This window comes from Zootoca vivipara, chromosome 8 (genome assembly GCF_965207765.1).
Source record: "Zootoca vivipara chromosome 8, rZooViv2.hap1.1, whole genome shotgun sequence".
Lineage (NCBI taxonomy): Eukaryota > Metazoa > Chordata > Lepidosauria > Squamata > Lacertidae > Zootoca > Zootoca vivipara.
In genome coordinates this window covers 9,923,172-9,944,995 of record NC_142591.1, presented here as the reverse complement: position 1 = coordinate 9,944,995, position 21,824 = coordinate 9,923,172, and the positions used below count along the sequence as shown (strand labels likewise).

Here is a 21,824-nt window from a genome sequence, read left to right as displayed (position 1 = left end):
GTCAAAAGGAGACTCAGGATACTTCTAAGAGTAGTGGGGAACCCCACAGCCAATTGTGTCAGATGTCAGAAGGGCTGAGCAAGTGAAGGTTGGAATGTGGAGGTTGTGCTTGCAAAAGAACCATAAGAGAGTGACGTAACAACACATAAGCAGGAGCTTATGCTGTAAACTGTTGAGGAATAAGGAGGGACGGAAAGATAAGAAAGTTGTTAGGCCTCGTGATTAAACCAGTGGAAGCTAGTAGAAGGAAGTATTGCCATATAGGGACATAACTACCCATTTGCTTCCTCTTTGCTTGAAAAGTGTATAAATACTGCTGTTTGAAATACTTGGTGTGTGTCACCACACCATGAGGGAATTTGGGGGCAGGGACACAATGTATTTACAATGCTTTTAATAAAAGCATCCTGTTTGACTGACAACTGGTGCCTAGATTCTGTTGTCCGTTCCAGCCAGCCCAGGGTATCAGGCTTGAACCCTGATGTTTAGACAGCATCTGCTCTTAAAGATACTAATTAATAAGCAAATGTCTTCCCTGAGCCCTACATCCCTATCCTAACCCAAGGAATTGTGGGAAGGAATCAGAGCTCCAGAGAAAGACAAAATGTGCTCAAAGTTCCTGTTGTAAGGATGTTTCCTTCTCAAAATCCCTCTGTGGGCTGGAATTCCTCATGCAGGTGGGGAGAATTAATGGAACTACTGATTTTGCTGGTGGGGTGGCACAAATGTTGCAATCTCCCCCCACCCCCAGCATTGTACAGACTACAGAGCATACACAGTTTGCTTAAGTTCTCAGTTTACATCTTCTTTTTCTTGCAGGCTTACTGGTGTGCGCCAGTACAAGGTTATAGACTGAAACTGCCATGTAAAAAAGGATCACGACACAATTGCATCAAGATTCATTTTTATGCTACCGTTTAATCAATGCACATATATGCCAGTGCATATTGGTAACCTGCAAAAAACCAAGGAAAAAAAACCTATAAATGGTACCAAAAGGCAATGTTACCAATTCTAATATTAATTTTAGAATTTCTCCAAGTTAAACCAGAAGGCAGCAGAACAGTACATTTGGCAGAGCAAACAGGCTCTTCCCTAATTTTCTCTTTTGCTTATTAAAGAAAGTCTGTCTTAGATTTACCCTCAAATATTCTATTAAAAAATAGATGGAACTGACAGCAATACAAAGGTCTGGCTACTCAATGCTTGTGTTAACATTAGATACTCCATTAGTGTATAGCTCTTCCAAAGATAATCTTAGTTCAGGCTGAAGATCTCTATGTGAGCTTTTTAGAGCCAAGCTTACTTTTTGGAAGGACTTAACATTTCAAAAAAATGAAACTAATGAAGAAAGAATTAGGACTGCCAAGCCATGTACTAATTACCCAATTCCTAGAGTCTTCATAAAATGAAGTGTAAAGCTCATTACAAAGCTTTAACTTCATTAATTGCTTTTCTTATTATTCTGTTAATTTTACAGCTCAAATCTGCAGGATTTCTGACACTTTGAGACTATATTTTGTAGCTATCTATCTCAACGAATTTATATGATGGAACCCTGACCTCAAATCTGACTGCAATCCCACCTTTCCAAATAGCAAGGCGTTGATGACCTCAGTAATGTGGGGCTCTTGTTTATCCAACACTAGTCCAGGTTAACTGTACTGTGTTTCTCCAACTCTGTAAGTCTTTTCATATTCACCAAAGGAAACAGAAGACCAGTGCTGCTGATATGAGGGTGTTATATATTTTTTTACTACCCTGTCTCCCCCTCAAAAAAAAAAAATCAGTTATAATAAGCGGCATTTACATGATTCTCTCACACGGCATGCCAACCAATGTAAGGTCATGGCCTTGCATGAACATTATATACAAATATTTATATAAATCATAGAGAATACAATTCCAATCTATAGTAAATATCAGGTTGTTACTGATATCATCCTTGTAAAAATCCTTTTGATACATCATTAATTACTATGGATGCCGAGGCCAGAACATTTTATAATCCCTTGGCTTTGGTTAATAGTTTGAGTCCACATGTTTTTCCTCCCTCCTACTCTGCTCCATTCATTTTTCAGCACTATCCCTGACTGAGTATTGCACCTTAGTCTGTATTAATTAACTAGCTTCAATCTCTAGCCCATGGTTTTTTTAAAAAAGTTAAATCATTTTCTCTGCAGCATTTTCTAGATTTGTATCACTAAACCAATAACATAATATGATAATTAATAATCACAATTGTAGTAATTAGATCCAACAAATGTATAAATCTGTCACCATTTAAGTGCACCTAAAGATCCAAAATATTTTGACTACCCTTTCCAACATGCTTAAATATAGTCAAAATTACAGAATATATTATAGCAGAAAAACCAGTGCTTTCTAAAACAATTAAACCCAAGCTATTCATATTTGCAAATTTTATTACTGCGGCTGTGTTTTTAATACATACCTCCTCAGCCCTTTGAGCTTCTGTGAATTTATCCAAGTATATTCCTGGAAGGACAGATCCTACAATGGTCAGTCCCTTCCCAGCTTTCAATTGAGCGGTAAAGGAAAGCAGCCGTGGGTGTTTTACCATCTGCTCTGAATCCAAGTTCAGCAGAACCAAGACTTGTGGCCTGAAGTAGTACAGTAAGTAAGTAAGTAAGTAAGTAAGTAAGTAAGTAAGTAAAGTAGCTGATAGTGAAATATATAATGCAGGATTATGACAACAGTGTGTGTGTGTGTGTGTGTGTGTGTGTGTGTGTGTGTGTGTGTGTGAGAGAGAGAGAGAGAGAGAGAGAGAGAGAGAGAGAGAGAGAGGAGAAAACCAGTTCCTGACATTCCATCACACTCTACTACAGAGATAACCAAATATTGATTGACTGCAGCTGACTGGGCCAATGGCGATGCTGACTGAGGCTGATTGGTAATTGCGAGTCCAACAATAAATGGAAGTCTACCCCTGCTCTTGAGGGCCCAAGAATACAGGATGGGACTATTTACACAGCAGCAAGTTTTAATCTCAACAACTAGGGACACCAGGATCAGATTTAGCTCATGTCTGCTTAGAACAGGGGTGCCCAAACTTTTTTCAAGTGAACATGCGTGAGGGCCGACCAAAGTCGTTGAGTTTTTTTTTTACAATTTTACCCCAAAGTTGTTGAGGCTTTTTTTTTTTTAGGATTGAAGTTGCTGAGTTTTTTTTTTAGGGTTTTACCCCAGGACATATACTGCCACGGGTCCAGTGGGCCAGATTAGGCTCCCAAAACACACTTTGGACATGCCTGGTTTAGAAGCAAGTTTAAAAACTGAGTTTAATGGAGCTTACTTCCAATTATTAGGAATAGGACTGCAACTTTAATGGATCTGGATTTATTAAATATAGTGCATTTAATTTTACCTCCAGTTTTTAGTATGAGGAGGACCCTGTTCAACCCGAAGCAAAGCATAGCGAGCAGCATTCAAGGACAAACCCCGGATTCCGTCTCCCCACTCTTTTTCAGCTCTTAAAAGAAGAAATAAAAAGGAGAGTCAAAAAATTGTATGTTTATGATAATACCTCTATTGCTTTGCTAAACATAAGACAATGCACAAAAACTGACACAACTTTGCCATTACAGTAATACCTCGGGTTACGAACACGATCCGTTCCGGGTCGCAGTTCGTAACCCGAAAAGTTCGTAACCCAAAAAAGTCCCGAACCACCATTTTGCGCATGCGCAAAGCGCTATTTTTGCTATTTTTGCGCATGCGCAAAGTGCGCTCGCTGCTTCTGCGCACACGCGCACGGCGAATATACTTCCGGGTTTGCGCAGTTTGTAACCCGAGGTGTTCATAACCCGAGGTGTTTGTAACCCGAGGTACGACTGTACTGTTTATTTTAAACAATTATTCTCCCCAACTGTAAATCCATGAAATAATATATTTAAATCACTGCTTTCATGTGGAAGTGTTTGAAACACAGTAAAGGTGAATTCCTTTAAATGGAAACATATAAGTAAGAGAACTTTTACAAAACACTGGAAATTTATTTTATTTTGGTGGGTTTGGAATTACCTTAGATTATATTGGATGAAAGTGATAAATGAGAAAAATGAATTTTCTATTACTTTGCAGCCAATTTATATCCTCTCGATAAGTCCTGGCCTATGTTTTAGTCTTTAGTAGATTATGAAGCAACTGGAATGGATGAACTGGGCTTCCAGATACAAGTGACAAAGACTTACATGACATAATCTGCCAGGAACTTTCAGGCCTCACTGAAACCAGTGGGGAGTTGCACAGGCACAAAGCATCATGTTCATTTCAAAAAGCTTGAACAGGACACATTATTGATGTATTGCATCCTGAATCATCCCAATTTGATCTGACTCGAATAACTGTTTCTAGAGTTAGCACCTCTGCATATTCATATTAACTGGTTCCTTTTTCCACTGGTGCCCAGTTTGTGAAATAATTCCCTAGGTGGGCCACGTGCCATGCCAGCATGAGCCCTCCTATACATAATTCATATATTTTTAAAATACGAGTCCATGGGATGGGGTTAGGGCTAGTGAACCTAAGGATATATTTATTTATATTTATACAATGTTCAGTAGCTGGGCCATGTAACTACATTTGCTGTCTCTCTATTCTCCTTACTGTAAAATCACAGGACTCTGAAATGTACACAATAAATCTAAACACCACTGATTCATGTAAACAATATCTTTAATTAAAACTCCACATTTCTAGCCCAGAAAACCCCCAACAAGATATGGAAAACACACAGTTTTCCTATAGATGTTGATGGGAGAGGTATTCATTTTTCTGGGTGAAATTGAATAGACGTTATACAGATATGCAAGGAAGTGCAGGAAGAATGTCCCTTTTTAATTTATTGTTTGAGCAACTACATTGAAGATCAGATAAATGTGTATTCTTACCCTCTGTATTCTATGTATTTGTAAATACATCCTGCTATTAGCATGGCTACCAAAGCATAGTACCAAGAGCAAATGAACATCAAGGCAAGACACAAACTCATCCCCAAGAATGAGAGAGTCCTAAACGAAACACATAACACAAATTGTTAACATTCATGCTGTACAAGTAGGTATCTATATATACACAAATACACACACAAATATATGAGTCACCCCAGATTGGGGGGAAGAAGAAAGAGAAACAGCCAGGTGAGTGGCATATTCCTGTTTTCCCCATTTTTCTGCCCCAATCTCCCTGTACTAAATGAATTATGAAAAGAACAATACAACCCACTAGTGTTTTAACAATGCCATAATTTTACTACATAATTGTAGCCACCGCATAATAGTCACACCCGATTTTTCCACTCCAAAAATTCCTTGGATAATTGTTGTGTTGTAACTTCTGAGGCTCCGTTAGGCCTCAGGCCCCTTCCTTTCCTTCTCCAGCTGCCACTGTCCTTGGTCCCCTCCTACCTCGCCATCTCAGCCATGAGCTCCTAGGCTCCCTGGGCTTGGCTGACTCACAGCAAATGTCAAGAACAGCCACGGGGCTGCCCTGGGGCATGCAAACCAAGAAGGGGAAGCAGTGGGTGAGCAAAAACCTTCACCGCCTGTCTGTGCCCCTTTTCCTCCCCCCCAGCGGAACCTTCAGGCACCTCCAGAGGAGGAGGAGGGTCTCTGGAGGGCACATGGCCTGGGGCGGGGGCCTCAATGGGATGAGAGGCTGAGCTGCTCAACCCTGAATCCCATTTGGATATCCTGTGCTATGGCATGGGGCTCTTCTTGTAAGAGAAAATGGCATTAAAAATATGACAATTATGCTATGACAAGAGCTCAATAAATAAATCCAGTTTCTCATTTGCTTTGCTCTGAACATGAATAACTGGCAAAATGTGTGGGGGAAACCTTTTCTAATTTTCTTTACATTCTAATTTGTCCCATGAAATGTATTACTCATGCCTATACTCTGTTTAATTGCAGCTATCTTTGTGTTCTTGTTTGCATTTATCTACCCTCCTGTTCTTCTATAGACTAATAGGAAACAACTGAATAACCAACACAGAAATCCATTTTTCTTTCCATTGTTTCTTATAGGAATTTTGTGTTCTCTTACAGCTTTCTTTCTTTCTCTTTCTTTCTTTCTTTCTTTCATGCATGCATACACATACACACACCCAATACAATGTCTACTAAATCTAAAGAGACCATAGCACTAAAAACAAATGCTTGTTTTTCTCCTTCAAAAAATAAATTTGTAAAGAACATGCTGTACCAGTGATAATACTTGAAACGAGGTCTCCAATTTGGTGTACGGAGCAGAGTTTGAACTGCACATGCCAAGTTCACAAACAGATAGCACATAAGGAAAAACCTACAAAAGAAAAATATATTTACAATTGACATGAGTATCACCACCCACTTTAATCTTGGGGACAGAGATAGTTAGAATAGAGATAGTTAGGTTAAAGGAAAAGGAGGGAGAAAAGTGACACAGGCAAAGTGATAAAGTTCAGTTCTCCTAAGGATACAACGGGCTAGCCTCATAGCCTGTAATCAAGGACTGAGGCAGATGACCCACATATCTGCCTGTGCTGCATTATTTCAAAAGTGCAGGGTTGTCCAAAACGTACCACAACAATTGGGCTTGGAGGGGTGAAGGAAGTTGTAGTCCTACAACAAATTCCATCTACATCTTGGACCAGGGATGGGCAAGCTTTTCTGGGTCAGGGGCATTGCTTTTGGGAAGTGGTTGGAGGCCAGATATAGCAGTGGGCAGGCAAAAGTGGACAGATAACCTCTCTTTCTTTCTTTCTTTCTCTCTCTCTCTCTCTCTCTCTCTCTCTCTCTCTCTCTCTCTCTCTCTCTCCTCTTCTTTCCTTCCCATCCATCCATCCATCCATCCATCCATCATCATTCTCTCTCTCTCTCTCTCTCTCTCTCTCTCTCTCTCTCTCTCTCTCTCTCTCTCTCTCTCTCACACACACACACACACACACACAATTATATATGGCAAGGATAGGAATTTCTCTCTCGTTTTTTGCTTATAGGCCAGAGTCTCATCTCTCCATTCTTGGAGGGGTAAATTTGACAGGTGGGCAAGGACTTCAAAGCACAGTACATTGCTGTTTGCAAAAGGGCTTTCCAACATTCACTGGGCAGCAGGGAGCCTACAGATGCTACAAGGGTTGCCTGCATGTGTCCTATACAGTAGTAATACAATACACTTTGGTCAGGGAAGAATAGCCCATTACACTTGTCATCAGGATACTAATAAAAATGGCCTCACTGTGCCATGCAACCTAACATGAAATATCACTTACTCCACCCTAGTATTTAGCAAGTCATTTGCCAACAATGAATTGATGGAATTTCATGAAGAGAAGTGATAAAGCTCCCTTCCCCTGCTGCTTTGCCACCCAACCTTATCTGCTAACCATGGAAGAAGAAAAGGTCTTTCCTCTGCTTGATGAAAGGCTTTTTTATTATTACTTTCCTGCTAAAAGGCTAGTCGTCTATGTTTCCATGCCGGCTGCAGAGGCTTCCCATTTCTCTCTTTTGATGCAGCTACAACTTTCTTCACTTTCTCATTCCTCTCCCACTGCCCGTTGCAAAATTCTTCTACTTGGCTTTTTATCGAAACTTTTTCCGTTAACTTATAATCTTTAATTCCCTTGATCTTTTCAAATTACTTTTCCGAATGGTTGCATACTATGTTAACTTCTATTAACTTCTAACTGCCTTCACTGTTGCACCTACTTACCAGTTCTTTTCCCCATCTACGTCCCTTTGTTCTCACTTCACCCCTATAGTGCCCTCGTACTCTTGTAACTATAAGATTGCATCCTCTCTTTCCTGACTACCCAGTCTACCTCACAAGTCTCTTACAAGTCACTCAAACGCTCTGCATCAAAATTCGTGTAACTATCACAAATTAAACAGTAACTGTAATATTATTATTATTACTACTTATTATTTCAAAATAAAATTACAAAAATATAGGTAAAACCTATCACATGCTTACATGGAAAGGATTGGAGCTACACTGTCCAGGGAAGCTATGAGAATGCCTATTTCACAAATCAACGCAGTGAGAAGCAAAGCCCATGTTGGTTCTCCATTTGCTTTTCCATGACCAAACACCTTTAAAGAGAGAGAGAGAGAGAGAGAGAGAGAGAGAGAGAAAGAGAAAGAGAGAGAGAAATACAGAAAGGATTAATGCTTTAATCTATCTGAAACACATAAGTTTCAAAAATGCATTGCATGAACTTAATGTAAATGAATATTACAGGGCCCCATGTAAAGAGTCAAACTATTATTTGTTACACACAAACCTCAAGAAGCATAAATCAAGTGGAGCTTACTGTTTTCCCCTCAGTTGCATATACTAGCAGACCATAGTCACCTCTGCACCATACACCAAAAAATTATAGGAACTGTAGTTTACCCCTCACACAGCTACAATTCACAGCACACTTAACAAACCACAGCTGTGGGCATGGCACATCTTAGAAATATTACATCAAATCCCACTTATCACAACAGCAAGGGAAGTGATCACTACAGCTACAGTGAAAGGCTGGGATTGGGCTACCCAACAGATTTGGGTTTTTTAAAAAAATCAAAATTGTAAAAGCACTGAAAATTTTGAAGGCAAAAACTCACATGAAGAAATGGTACTATGCCATCTCTTGCAATTGCCTGTAGCAGCCGGGGAGCACCAGTGAGGCTCTGGAGACCAGCACCACATGTGGAAAAGAATGAGCCAATCACAATGACCCATGGAGAGGGCCATGCCAATGTACCAATCACCAGGTTTCCATTAACTGCTTGTCCAAATCTGGCGGAGAAAGATCATATGCAACATTAAACAAGGAAGAAAGTGCTTCTCTCCCCCCCCCCCCCCAAAAAAGATTTAGGGCTATGTTATTTCTAGAAAGACATGCATTGGCAACATGGACACGCATGCAGGATGAATAAAAGTGCAACTTAAAGCAGGCAACAGATATCCTTTTCAGATTATCTTGAATTACCTGTACCAGCTTCTGCAATATACACTTCCCAATCTTACATTTTCATCCACTTAAAACTGATATGGACAGGAAGCCTTTGAAATTATGTAGCATGCAAAAAACCCCACTGTTACGTACTTGTCTCTCAAGACGACTCCTTCTATACAGGCTCCAAAAAGTACGATGCAGGACAAATCTGCAATTAAGACTCAAGGAAAAGGAACATAAATTGGAAAGGGGTGTGTGGACAGGAGGTCCACAAGAACACCTGGGAAGCATGAGAAGAAGAGCACACATTACAGCACATCCCAAAGAAAGCTAAGCACTGATTTCATTGGGAAAGATTTTAACCTCCACATTGAATTTGGCAGAGTATTTAAACTTTGACTGTACCATATTCTGTTTCTATACCTAAAATGAAAAAAAATCAGAATAGAAAAAGGAGATATTCCCTCCAAAAATTCACGTTTTTGCTTTATTATTTGCTCCATTACAGCTACTTATTATTTTCATATATCTCTGGTTAAATTTAATGTTATAAAACAAACAATACTACAGTCATACCTCGGGTTGCAACCGCAATCTGTTCCAGAGAGCTGGTCGCTCCCCGAATCGGTCACTCCCCGATGCACGCTTCAGCGCGGGCGCAAAGCACCAATAGAGTGCTTCTGCACAGATCGCTTCTGTGCATCCGAGCACCGCGGAACCCGGATGTAAACACTTCCGGGTCTGCGGTGGGCGGAAACCAAAGTGGTTGCAAACGGAGGCGGTTGCAAACCGAGGTATGACTGTATAATGTTTCACATGTTTCCATCTATAACAGCATAAAGCTCTTATCTATCTACCAATATTAATGATGCAAATCCTATTGGTTTTATCAATCAGTCACAATGAGGTGTAGCTTCCAAATAAACTAAGATGAGATGTACTATTCCTGGAGAAGTGGCTTGTGCTTTCTGCTTAAAGATTCATCAAATCCCAACAACGTTACTCATATAGAAAATAAAATATTTAGGATTCCCTCATGACCACATTTTACTATCATATGTCAGTCACCTGTGCATTCTCAAAACAAAAACCTAATTAAACAAACCAAGAATATGAAATCTAGACACCTGCAAATTGCATTAAAAGGATACAGATAAATGATGTTGTTAAAATGGCCAGAATTGTTCCAGTTGGAATAGCTTTTTGAGCATCCCGAAGATCTCCTGACCTGTTTGAACCTGCCATAATGCCTAAAATACATACAGAAATAGAAAAAATGGGATGTCATCTAGCTTCTGATTATTCCAGTTATATTAAGTTGATAGATGCAACCTGTCATTAAAGCAACAACCATAACATGCTACTACCAGAACAAGCAAAGGACTATATCTGGGCCATCACACCTTTAGTAGAGAGCTGGAAAGGGAGAAGGGAATGGAATAACAGCATCAAGACTTGGTGGAGACTATTAAGAAGGTCTGCATATAATGATCCTTCAAGAGTCAAATGTTCCAAAAGTCCTTTCCAACTGTCAGCTCTACAAACAGCCACAGTGGCTGCATTTGCACATCACATTAAACCAAAACTTAGCACAAATATGCAAAAGGCTGCTTTGCCTCTCCCTGGGCTTTTTAGAGAAGCAGCTAAGCTAAGGGACTGGTTATCACATTGCCTGAACCTGGGATTGTGGTCAAGGTGTCCTCCTTAACCAAAACCACAAGACACACCTTGCCTATAGCTCATGATTACATAGGAGAGCTTAACTACGGTCTCAGCTTCGGACAACATGCTAAGCTGCTGCCCCGTGCTGACCTAAAGACTCTAGGGAGAAACAAAGCAGATGCAGCCTCCCCACTGGGAGTCAGTGTAGTCATGGCAAGCCATACTCTGACTTACAATGATGTGAGAACCAGGTCAATGTCAATACATTGGTCATAGTCACATACAATGCTAAACAAAACCATGCCTTAGCATGAACATTCTGGGGAGAAGCTCATAACTGCTTTGCTCCTTCCCAACCCTATTAGCTCAGTGCAGTGCACAGCTAAGCCCAAGTTAGTGTGCCGTTCAAACCCGGGGTTGTGGTTAAGCTCTCTCCTCTTTAAGCAAGAGCTGTAGTCAAAGTTTGTTCTTGGCCACATCTTGCAGTGAGTCAAAGGCTCCCATGCCTAATCTATGAGGCTGCTAGACAGAAAAGGGTCTTCTCTGTTTAGAAAATTATTTCAGGCTATGTACTAGGAGAAATACTGTGCCTTTCAAATTTTGCTGACCCTAGAAAGGTTCCAAAGGCTTTTGGACTATTGGGTAAAGGCTGGAAAAGCCAAGGACTACTGAAGAAAAAGATAGATAATTCTCCTTTATATGTCATTTTTATTTTCTTCATATTTTTTCTTTCCCTCACTACCTGTTTTCTTTATTGATATCTGGTCTTGGCTACAAAGTGTATAAATATAATATTAATAAAATTATTATTTAAAAAAAATATAATTAGTTGATGATTACCGGTAGTTTACTAATGCTGCAAATGTTGTATTTTTATAAATTCATTTTTAAATAAAAATGTTTTTTATGTATTGTGGTTTTCCAATAATAAAGTGTAATAATAAATAATAAATGCAAAACAAGCAGCAGAAAAGTACTGGCAGAAGCAGAAAATATATTTTAGTGCAGATATAAATTTAGAATAAAAGAACTATGTTTTGAGAACAATATTTGGTGATACTCAAGTACAGAAGCTATAATTAGCTGTAGTCAATGTCTCTTTTGTGGACACAGACTTAGGAACATAATAACGACCTTGTTTGATACATTATACAGCCCAGGCTACCTGTTGGAATCTGAACTGAGAGAAGAATACATTTTAATCATTTTATGAGGCAAAACTATACTGTAACAAACAAGTCTGCAATCTGTTCTGGCAAGGCTAACAAGCAACCCTAAAGGCTTGCCAAAACAAATGTTTCTTCACTATTTTACAAGCAAGCTTCACTCCTGAAGAAAAGACATATAAACCAAAAGGTTCAAACCAAAGTCTACCTCGAAAAGTGTTATGACCATAAAGGAAGGAGCGAAGATGTCAGTACAAAAGTTCAGCTTGTGCTGTACAAGAGACTTCTATGGATGAGTTCCAGCAATACTTTTCAGCCAATTAGCTAATATCAGGACATGGATGACCTTAGAAAATGTATTATGTCCCAATAGTATTCATTACATGAGAGAACAAGTTCGGACAGCTTCTTCCATTTCTTGCAGGAATCAAAGCAACACAAAGCAAGACAAAGCCCTTATTTTTATAGACATGAAAAGAGATGCCAACAAAATTCCAGTTCATTCCCTGTTTTGGCAGTCATACTAAAATAATATGCTCTGGCTCATCTGCAGGACTTATTCATATCGCGTACCCAAAAATACTTCTCTCACGCCAAAAAAACCCTAAATGCTGAATATACTCAGATTTTTACACACACACAAATTCTTATTTCTTTGTTCTTACTAAATTAAATGCTTCACTCTGAATTACACATCTCAATTCTGGTATCTGAACTCAAGGCACTGTGTTACAGTGGTTCCAGTCCTACCTCCAGGACTAAGTCCAGAGAACAGGATTGGGAGAGTGCCCTTCAGCCCCCTGGGGGTTGTGCTGTCAGGTGCTGCAAGAAACAATTCTTTCTGTAATACTACTTAATATCTACATGAAGACTCTGAGAGCACTCATTAGGTGGTTTGGGACCAGGTGTGGTATTTCTCCATGGCATCTGAATCACGGGATATTGTGTGGGCCCTGGACTGGTGTCTCAACAATAGATGAGTGAAAAGGAACCATTGGTTCCTACCTGAAAGGTAGTTCTTGATGCTGATAGAAGTTCTTCAATCTGAGATTGCAGTACCACCTTGTGATGAAGGCAGGAAATAACAATTTAGGGAAGTAGAATGTTCCCAGCATGCAGTTGTGTCCTCACTAAGCTCTAACAGTCGCCTAAAATGTAGGAAACCCACTTCCTTTAAAAAAATAACTAGGAAAAAATAGTACTTTAGAATTATCTAAAGCCAGGAAACTATTAATAATAAATACCCATCAGATATGAGCCCAATGGTTCTTTCTCTGCTGCTAGTGAAGCTCAACAATCCAGGACATACTAAATGCTCCAGATATAGGGTGGGAAATTGGTAGCAACCAAATTATTGGCAAAGGACCTGCTGCAGGACCTTCTGACCAAAAGGTGCTTCAGCTGCTTGTCTTGTAATGTCTACTGAATGAGTTTAGCAGCTGCTCTGCACTGACAGAAAAGGCAGTGGAAGAAGTTTCTGAGATTCATTGGCTGGAGAGATACAAGCCCTATCCATCTAGATGATGTGCAATTACCAGTAGTTACTTTCTTACCTAAGCAAGAAGGATGAAAGGAGACAAAAGAATGCCCATTAATCTAAAGCACCGGCTCCATACCCTTTAAGGTCCTGTGGACATCTGTGGAATGCCCCATCAATTCCAGATGGTGAGCAGCAGACAGACAAAAGGTGGGCAGGACTAATTACTGCTTTCTATGAAATTTAGATGCAACTTTCAAGAAAGGTCTCTTCTTGCCTCCATGAAAAATACAGAGGTGCTTTGCAGCAGAGAAGGTGAACATTCTACTTCCTAAATTGTTGTTTCCTGCCTTCAACGCGCACACACAGCTCACTGCATCCAATGGCAGCCAATCGTAGGCAAAACCCTGCTCCTCCACCTCAGGAGACCTCATTTGCAACAGTCACATCAGTTTGGGCAAAGTCATGCCAAAGTCACCTTTCTGGTTTGCCATCTTGATTCAAAACAGCATCCAGTATCAAAACAAATATGAAGACTGCTGCCTCCATCTCAGGAGTTCTCGTACCAAGTTGGGTGACAATATTTTGAAAGATCACAGTTGTGATCTGTCACACCAAATTGGGCAATAGTACCTTCAGAGTCCCTGGAGCTCTTAAGACATTGCATGGCTTCCTGGAATGGGACTAAGAGGAGAGGCACATAGCAATTTTTCCTTGGGGTCCCTAACTGAACCAAGCTATCCAGGTCAGAGTGGAAGTCACATGAAACTGGGTGATATTTTCAGCAGCATCCACATCAGCACAGTTTGGGCCCATCACACCAAACTGGGCAAAGTCATGTTTTGGTCCGCTATCTTAATTCACAATGGCACCTGGCATCCAAATGTCAGTGAAGACCACCCCCACAACCTCAGGAACCCTCATGCAGAGTTTAATGATACCAACTCGACAGGTGTCTGAACCCATAGAGAACAGGCGGGCAGGCAAATAGACAGGCCATTTTCCAAAATATACAGTAAATTTTTGTAAAGCATTTAGGTTTTTGTTGTTCTTTTAACCAATCAAGCAGTATATACATTTTGTTAAGTAATGAGGAAATTATGCGAGTAGTGGAACAGAACTGAAGGCCTTAACTGAACACATACCACTGAAGCTCTGACCTGGATAGCTCGGTTCAGTTAGGGACCCCAAGGAAAAATTGCTATGTGCCTCCCCTCTCAGTCCCATTCCAGGAAGCCATGCAATGTCTTAAGAACTCCAGGGACCCGAAGGTTCAGCTAACTCCAGCTCCACATAGCATCTGACCCCAGGAAGCCCTGACAATCTGATGCCAAAGACAATCTCTGTCTCCTTTTCTCACACTCCAAGGCACTTCTCTTTCTTATTTCATCTCTGTTCCCTCCTTCCCATTTTTTTTAGTTAACCTCACTGCTGCTAAAAGCACACACTTAACTCTCCATATACCAATAAGGCTGTACATACAGTATCTGTCTAGCATCCCTTGCCACCCATCTGCAGATAAGCTGCCAGTATTATCTGAATGCTGCTTGCTTAACCACTATTTTTTGTTCTGTAATAATCTGCACATTGCCACAATCCTTCTATTTTGCAATGAAGTAGTACATTCTTTGATTCTCAACTCTTGACTGTTCTCTAATTACCCCATGTGTTAGTAATATTACTGTGTCTAAACTAAATATCTCATTATAAGTGCTGGCAGAAAAAACATTTACATGCACTTCTTTTTTTACATGTATGTGCAACTGGGACACATAGAGCTGAGTTAGGCAAATTAAACCCAATATGCAATTCTAACCAATACACAGAGAATCACTTCAGTTATGAGAGAGAGAAAGGGGAACTATACCTGTAACAGATGGAAAATAAATTCCTACTAGCATAGTGAAATAGGTCATGATATCCGAATACACATAGTGTTTAATATTCACATCTGTCTCTTCTAAAACAGGAACTGATGGCTGATCCTGTTTCTCCACAAATGCGAATTTGTCTCCATACACACTCCACAAATTATCTGTGAGGAATAAGAACAAAAGTTTACTCACTCAGAGGCCAGCATCTGAACATATATGAACACTAGCTTTCATGCAAATTATTCACTCTTCCTCAAAATATGGTTCTCTTATCAATAAGAAAACCTTATTTGTTTTGACCACTTGAAGTTTCTGGGATATTACTTATCCCAGAATAAAGACGCTTATTAGGCATGTAACAAAAAAAGTGTGATGAATGTATTCCACATCCTTCTGAGGTCAGCAGGAAAGCACTTGCTAACTGTAAATGGAACTAGGTTTCAAGTCAAGGCAGGGCTGGGGCACACTGGGCTTTGAGTGCACTTGTCATGGGTTACGTATGAGTATGACCCCTGTTCCACAGAGTACATGCAAGTACTAGTTATAAAACTGAAGAAGCATTAACCGAAACAGATGATTCCCCTGGATCACTGTCTGATTTATGGTTAACTACAGATTAAAACAGTTACTTTTTGCCCAAGAACTGGTCGACGTGTTGCCTCCTTTTCTCAGCATTTTGACTTTAATTTGCAACACAGGGGTTGTTTTATCAGCATGGGTTATCTTCTCAGCAGTTGCAGAATGTAGTTCATTTTCACTTGTAAAACTGGCAACGCTGATCTGTATGGCCGATAATTTGTGTTCTTTTTTCTTTTCATTTTCAGGAGAAAGTGCATATTACGTGGCACAAATAAATCATACTGACAAATCTGCATAAAAGTAATGAAATGGACTGCAATGGAGAAAGGGTGCTGAGCATACTCCTTGCAAGGATCCTAGTTAGTCTATGTTTAAAATTATTTTTATTTTGACAAAGTAATACTCATAAGTAAATAAGAATAAAAAATGTGCACCCCACCACTGAGACCATTCCATTGTAACCATCCAACCTCCCAAAATTTCAACACCTCTTTGCAATGGTTTGACCTCCTTCCGTTTCAACAGTACAAATTCTACAAAAACCTTCCATATCTCCTCAAAATAATTTTTCCTGCACATTCCCCGCCTTACCTTACTGGCACATGTTAATTTATCATTAACAGCTATATCCCACACCTCTTTATACCATTCTTCCATTTTATATTCTGCTTGCCCCTTCCACTTTCTAACTATAATCATTCATGCAGCTGTCACTAAATTTGTGAGCAAGTCCTTCATAGTCTGCTATGAAGGATACCAGTTAGTCTAGGGCCGGCACTGAACTAAGGACCAGTTCATATGGGAAGTGTCATTTGCACATGCACAAGCAACCCTGGCAAACTGGGTGATCGCAACCATCTGAAGAGAATGATGCTAAAAAGAGCAGGAGTTAAAAGGCTTTCTTACTGGTACATGTGTTAAAGCATAGCTGTCAACCCCCGGATTTGAAGATGAGGAATCCTATGGGGCTGTCAACTCCCGGATATGAAAGGGTGCTGAATAAGGGAATTTCCCGCAAAAAAAGGAAAGTTGACAGCACTGGGTTTAAGGTGCAGTTTTCACCTCACAAGATGTAAACTCACCAAAGAGGACTCCGCTTGCGACTCCTGGAATCCCCTGGATTTCTGTGAGGTTGTTTAGAATGAAATATTCCTGACATGTAGCATTTAACAGTGGGCTACCACAGAAAATTTCCCACAGCTTAGTAGTCACTGTCATATTGTTTTCTTCATAATATTTGACACAAGGAATATCACCATCTCTTACTAATGTACGATTTCCAAGAAGGCAAATGCTAGAACACAAAATAAAAATCAATCAAACGCTACACATGATTTAACAATTTTTTATCATTTGATTTAACAAGTATGTTCAAGCTAGGATAACTGTAGTTATATAGAAAGCCAAGAATGCTGCCCCATTTGGGGAAAATGTATTTTTCCCCTAGCAGAGAATATGAAAAATAAAGACTTTTTAGAAACGTGCGTGTTCTCATTTCCACTTTAGTACCTGCCTGTTCATCAGTACATGTGTTCAACAATTAATGAAGTCATGGAAATCAGCAAGTTAAGTGAGTGATGTCGGGCACAAAACCTACATTTAAGTGCACATGAGTATATTTGCACAGAAGCATTTAGCCTGCCCCTCTAAGAAGAGGTATTTCCTCAGAAGGCTTACAAGTTTTTAAAAATCACAATGTCAAAAAACCACCACCATCAAGAAAAACACAGCAGAGAAAGGAGTAACATATAATAAAACACAACAGGCTGTATCCAACATAGCAGTTCCACTCACACAACGAATTTCTTTGCAGACAAAATAATTTCCTCTCCCTCTCCTATCCCTTCAAGCCCTCCAAAAACTCACTAAATCTGCTCTGGAGGATTGGGGGATCCTCTGGAGCAGATTGTGGGGGCACAGGGGAGAGGACAAGAAATGGTAGTCCCATTGTGCCGAGCAGAACTCCGCTTGTGCAGCACTGGGTATAATCCAATCCAGATAAAGGATTGGCTGGCTGGGCCTGCTGGAATAAAAAGTCTTCAACAACTGGCAGAAGACAACTGGAGAGGAAACCACCCCAACAGTCCCCACGATGGAAGCATTGAGCTCTTCCTTTCTCTCAGTCCCTGCCAAGCTCCCCAGATTTAGCTTAGAACAGGAATCCCCAAACTTCGGCCCTCCAGATGTTTTGGACTACAATTCCCATCATCGCTGACCACTGGTCCTCTTAGCTAGGGATCATGGGAGTTGTAGGCCAAAACATCTGGAGGGCCGCAGTTTGGGGATGCCTGGCTTAGAATGTCTCCCCGCTACACTAATAAAGGACATGGGAGTTTGGGAAGATTCTGATGACTCAGGGGGCTCATTGAGTTCAGGAATTCAAATTTTTGCTTCAATGTCTGAACCAAGTAGATTCCAGATATTTAAAGCATGCTGTAATAATAATCACAGATCTAAAAAAATTATCCTTTACTTACGGAAAGTTTGGTGGTTCAAAAGCAGTTTTAATAACCCCAGCATAAATGGCAAAAATTGAAAGAATTACACAAGCCAAAAAGACGAGGGCAAGCTTATTGACGTATTTGACTCCCACAAAAACAACGAGGGCCATCAGAGCAAGGATGCATGTCCCATAAACTCTCATGTTGTTTAACATGACTTCCTCCCCAGCACCTTCAAAAATAGCAGCATTGGGGGAAATGTATTTCTGTAGGGAAAACAAATATCAGACAGCTTTTAGCACATAATTCCAAGACAATTAACTTTCATATCACTTAAGTAATCAAAGAACTATTACCTCAAAAAGTTAGCATTTAAAACAAAACTGGGGGAAATTAGTACTTGACAACCGTTTCATCATTTGGTGGATTAAGATTCTTCTTTTATTTCAACATGGTTTCAGAAAATAAAACTTTGAAATATAATCTGAAAAATAACTGTGCAATTTGATCTATTTATTAAGTTTGCATAAAAGTGTTTATAGGTAAAATATCTCTGAAGCAAAAATCATGTATCAGGTGTAACATGTAGCCCTCCAGATGTTGCCGTGACTCCATTCTCCATCAGCCCCAACCAGCATGGCCAACAAGGATGATGGCCAATATCTGGAGAGCCACAAGCTCACCAAATCTGGTTTAAATTATTCACGCATCACAGTAAGCATCATTCTTTTAAAAATGATTTTCTTCTGTGTAAAAGAAGAGGATAACAGCTCTCTTTAAGGTAGTTCTTGCCACCAGCAATTTTCATAAATGCATGCATGGTACACAAGTGTGTGTGTGTGCACATGAGATAGCACATATATTGCCCAATTAACTTGGGGAAGTCTTTAAAAAAGTAAATGTCTTTATCTAATAATTAAATATTGTCATCACAATTTTAATTATTATTATTATTAATTTGATTTCTTATCAACCCTTCACCATAAGGTCCCAGAGTATGGTACAAAATAAAAATACAATATTATGGTCTGTGCCCCTTCATTTCAGACAGTATGTTATTCCATAAATAAAATTTATTGTGCTCATGTATTTCTCCAAGTCTCTCTCTGATGTTTTTAATAAAAACAGTATCGTAATTTATTTGAAAGCAGGGTGTGTGTAGTTAGTGCTACATTAACATTATCAGCTTTTTAAATGACAACTTACCAGTAGAATTTCAATTGTGCCAAGAATATACATAGCCCCTGCAAAAGTTGTGCCCAAGTAAAAACAGATTCCCACAGCTCCACCAAATTCCGGCCCTAATGCTCTTGAGATCATGTAGTATGATCCACCAGCTGTGAAATTAACATCAGTGAAACACACATTAGCATAATATTTAATGCCACAAGAATATTCAATACATATTTACACTGCTTCATTTATTCAACCACTAATTTCTGTACAGTATACAAAAATGGCAAACAAATGGCAAACAAACACAACTCGACAATAATATAGTTTTGAGAACTGCCTGATGTAGTAGAAGAGGAGATGGTGACTCCTCCATCATGTTCAGGTCCACAGCTCATTTGCAGACCACTGAGCGCAGACGTGGATTTCACCCTGTTATGTGCATGCGTTCACATGTTTATCAGGCAGTGAACAGTGGTTTGACAAAGGTAACACAACAGGAACAGTAGGTACTGCTGGAGTTACAGAAGGTTGGACAGCAGAAGTCTTTGTGGGTCGAACAGATAAAGCCACAAAGATCTAAGTAGGAACTGCAGCAGGAGCCAAAGGCATCAGCACAGGGAAGAAACTAGAAACTGTAACTAGCAGTTCTTTAGGTAAATCACCCAAAAGATTTGAAGTAATATCTGAGGAATCAGGTGAAGCTATGTTTACAAGGAGGAAGCAGCAGCAGCAGCAGCAGCTGGGCTATGTGATGAAATAGGCAACAAATGCTTGTGTGGATCCTTACTAGACACGGGCAAGGATACTACAGAAAGATTGAGAGGACCAGGCTGAAGCAAAACAGAGTGAGAAAGTGCAGGATCAGGTGGCACAGAAATGGGGAGAAGGTGGGGCAGGAATCTCAAATCCCCAAAATCCATCTTCAGAGAATTTTCCTTGTTCATCATGTTGGCGATTAGGAGATTCATGGGAGATTTGTGCGATTTGTGGTTAGGAAAGGAAAGGCAAAAAGTGTGCAACTATATCAGGTATTTGAAAAAGTGGACTAATTTGGAGACTCACAAGAGGAGCCTCACTCTCCCCGCCCTCCTTACAGAACATGCAGCATGAATGACAGAAGCCTGGTTTCTTCTAACTTCAAATGAAGATCCTTACCAAAGGAGGATGCTCATTTATAGGTTCTTTCCTTTAAAACTGATGCAGTGGCATGTGCTATTTTAGGATATCAAGCAGATGTGAAACAAAGAGCAACCATAAAAAGCTCCATACCCATTTGCCCCCAGGAATGCAGATAAGAGTGTGTGAAATGAAGGTCAGACACAGACTTTCAGGCTATTTGCAATTCTTACTATTTAACCTGTTGCATCCCTAATGCTCTGTGTCAAAAATAGATTGTTAACAAAGAGACAGAAGAGGGCAAGAATTTAAGAGTTGACTTGGTATGGCCACGTGAAGCAGACATGCAGGACATGCAGCATAAGGCTTCTGTAAGCAAGTGAGCGCTGAATTTGGGCTAGAAAAGCAAGTCAGCCATTGGTAGAAAGTGACCAGATGGAGTGAGATAGTGGGGGATTTGAGCGGTTGGGTGACGTAGAATGTGTTTCCTCAAATGTAAGGAGTTTCCTACATACCTGAGGGGGATCCCTCCCTGCATGCAAGAAGCCATACTTGCCCCCTTCCTTTTTCTGAGAGTGAGACCCTGCACCTAACAGCCAACCTTACTAATACTGGGACTGCATCTAGAAGTAAACAATATCTGGAACATTGTCTCAGAAGCTAGCAACTAAAAAAGCCTAGATAATCCACTAACAGCAAAGGGGTTCCTGCTGTGCTCTGCTCTGGCTAATTGGCTAACAGTGCTTAGATTATAAAACAGTAGGTATCAAGTAGCACTAAGGAAGAGATTGGCAAGGCTGTGGCTGGAACAATAATTGCAGCTTCACTGTTCATAAATCAAGGAGAATGAAGGAAACACTGGAGGAGAATTCAAAGGTCAGAAGCAATCCATGATCTGGGAGATTGTTTAATGTTATAAGATTTATTAATTCATTATGACAGAAAATGCAAGATCACTGGGCACAGCATAGGATTACGCTGCACATATAGCACTTTGCCAGTGTTTTAACAGAAATGGCTTGCTTTGCAGTCTCATTAAGCAACCCTACCCAGAGATATATGCAGGCAAGTGCCATTGTGCAACTACGGACAGGGCTGCATTTCTAATGTTTCCTGCCAGCATAAATGTGAATGCTATTTGGTTGCTACGTATCAATTCAAAGAAAAATAGTACCAGTATCAAATTTCTTATAGTGACAGCCAACACACTGTCTGAAAGCACTGTAGAATGCATGTCTACTCAGAAGTAAAAACAAACTTTGGCTACAGCTCATGGTCAAGGTTAAATTACATTTGTGGGCTGAAATAGGTGCCCCACTTCTGATAAAGTCTCTTGTGTACGCTGTTTCTCCATTTCCCCATGCAAATTGGGGGAGAGAT

At 40.0% G+C, this 21,824-nt stretch overlaps 1 protein-coding gene across 4 annotated transcripts in view; it reads right to left on the bottom strand.

Annotated features, from left to right (window-relative positions):
- Positions 1 to 21,824, bottom strand: part of SLC12A7 (solute carrier family 12 member 7) — a 95,237-nt gene that overhangs the window by 20,964 nt on the left and 52,449 nt on the right. For all 4 annotated transcript variants that reach the window (XM_060278058.2, XM_088676208.1, XM_088676207.1 and 1 more), the window contains 12 exons: positions 19,359 to 19,489; positions 18,189 to 18,418; positions 16,794 to 17,005; positions 15,126 to 15,293; positions 10,105 to 10,203; positions 9,104 to 9,161; positions 8,619 to 8,793; positions 7,978 to 8,096; positions 6,229 to 6,327; positions 4,914 to 5,033; positions 3,389 to 3,493; positions 2,456 to 2,624 (listed from right to left, as the gene is read on the bottom strand). In XM_060278058.2, coding sequence (XP_060134041.1) covers positions 2,456 to 2,624; positions 3,389 to 3,493; positions 4,914 to 5,033; positions 6,229 to 6,327; positions 7,978 to 8,096; positions 8,619 to 8,793; positions 9,104 to 9,161; positions 10,105 to 10,203; positions 15,126 to 15,293; positions 16,794 to 17,005; positions 18,189 to 18,418; positions 19,359 to 19,489 — 1,685 coding nt within the window. The remainder of the gene's footprint in view (positions 1 to 2,455; positions 2,625 to 3,388; positions 3,494 to 4,913; positions 5,034 to 6,228; positions 6,328 to 7,977; positions 8,097 to 8,618; positions 8,794 to 9,103; positions 9,162 to 10,104; positions 10,204 to 15,125; positions 15,294 to 16,793; positions 17,006 to 18,188; positions 18,419 to 19,358; positions 19,490 to 21,824) is intronic.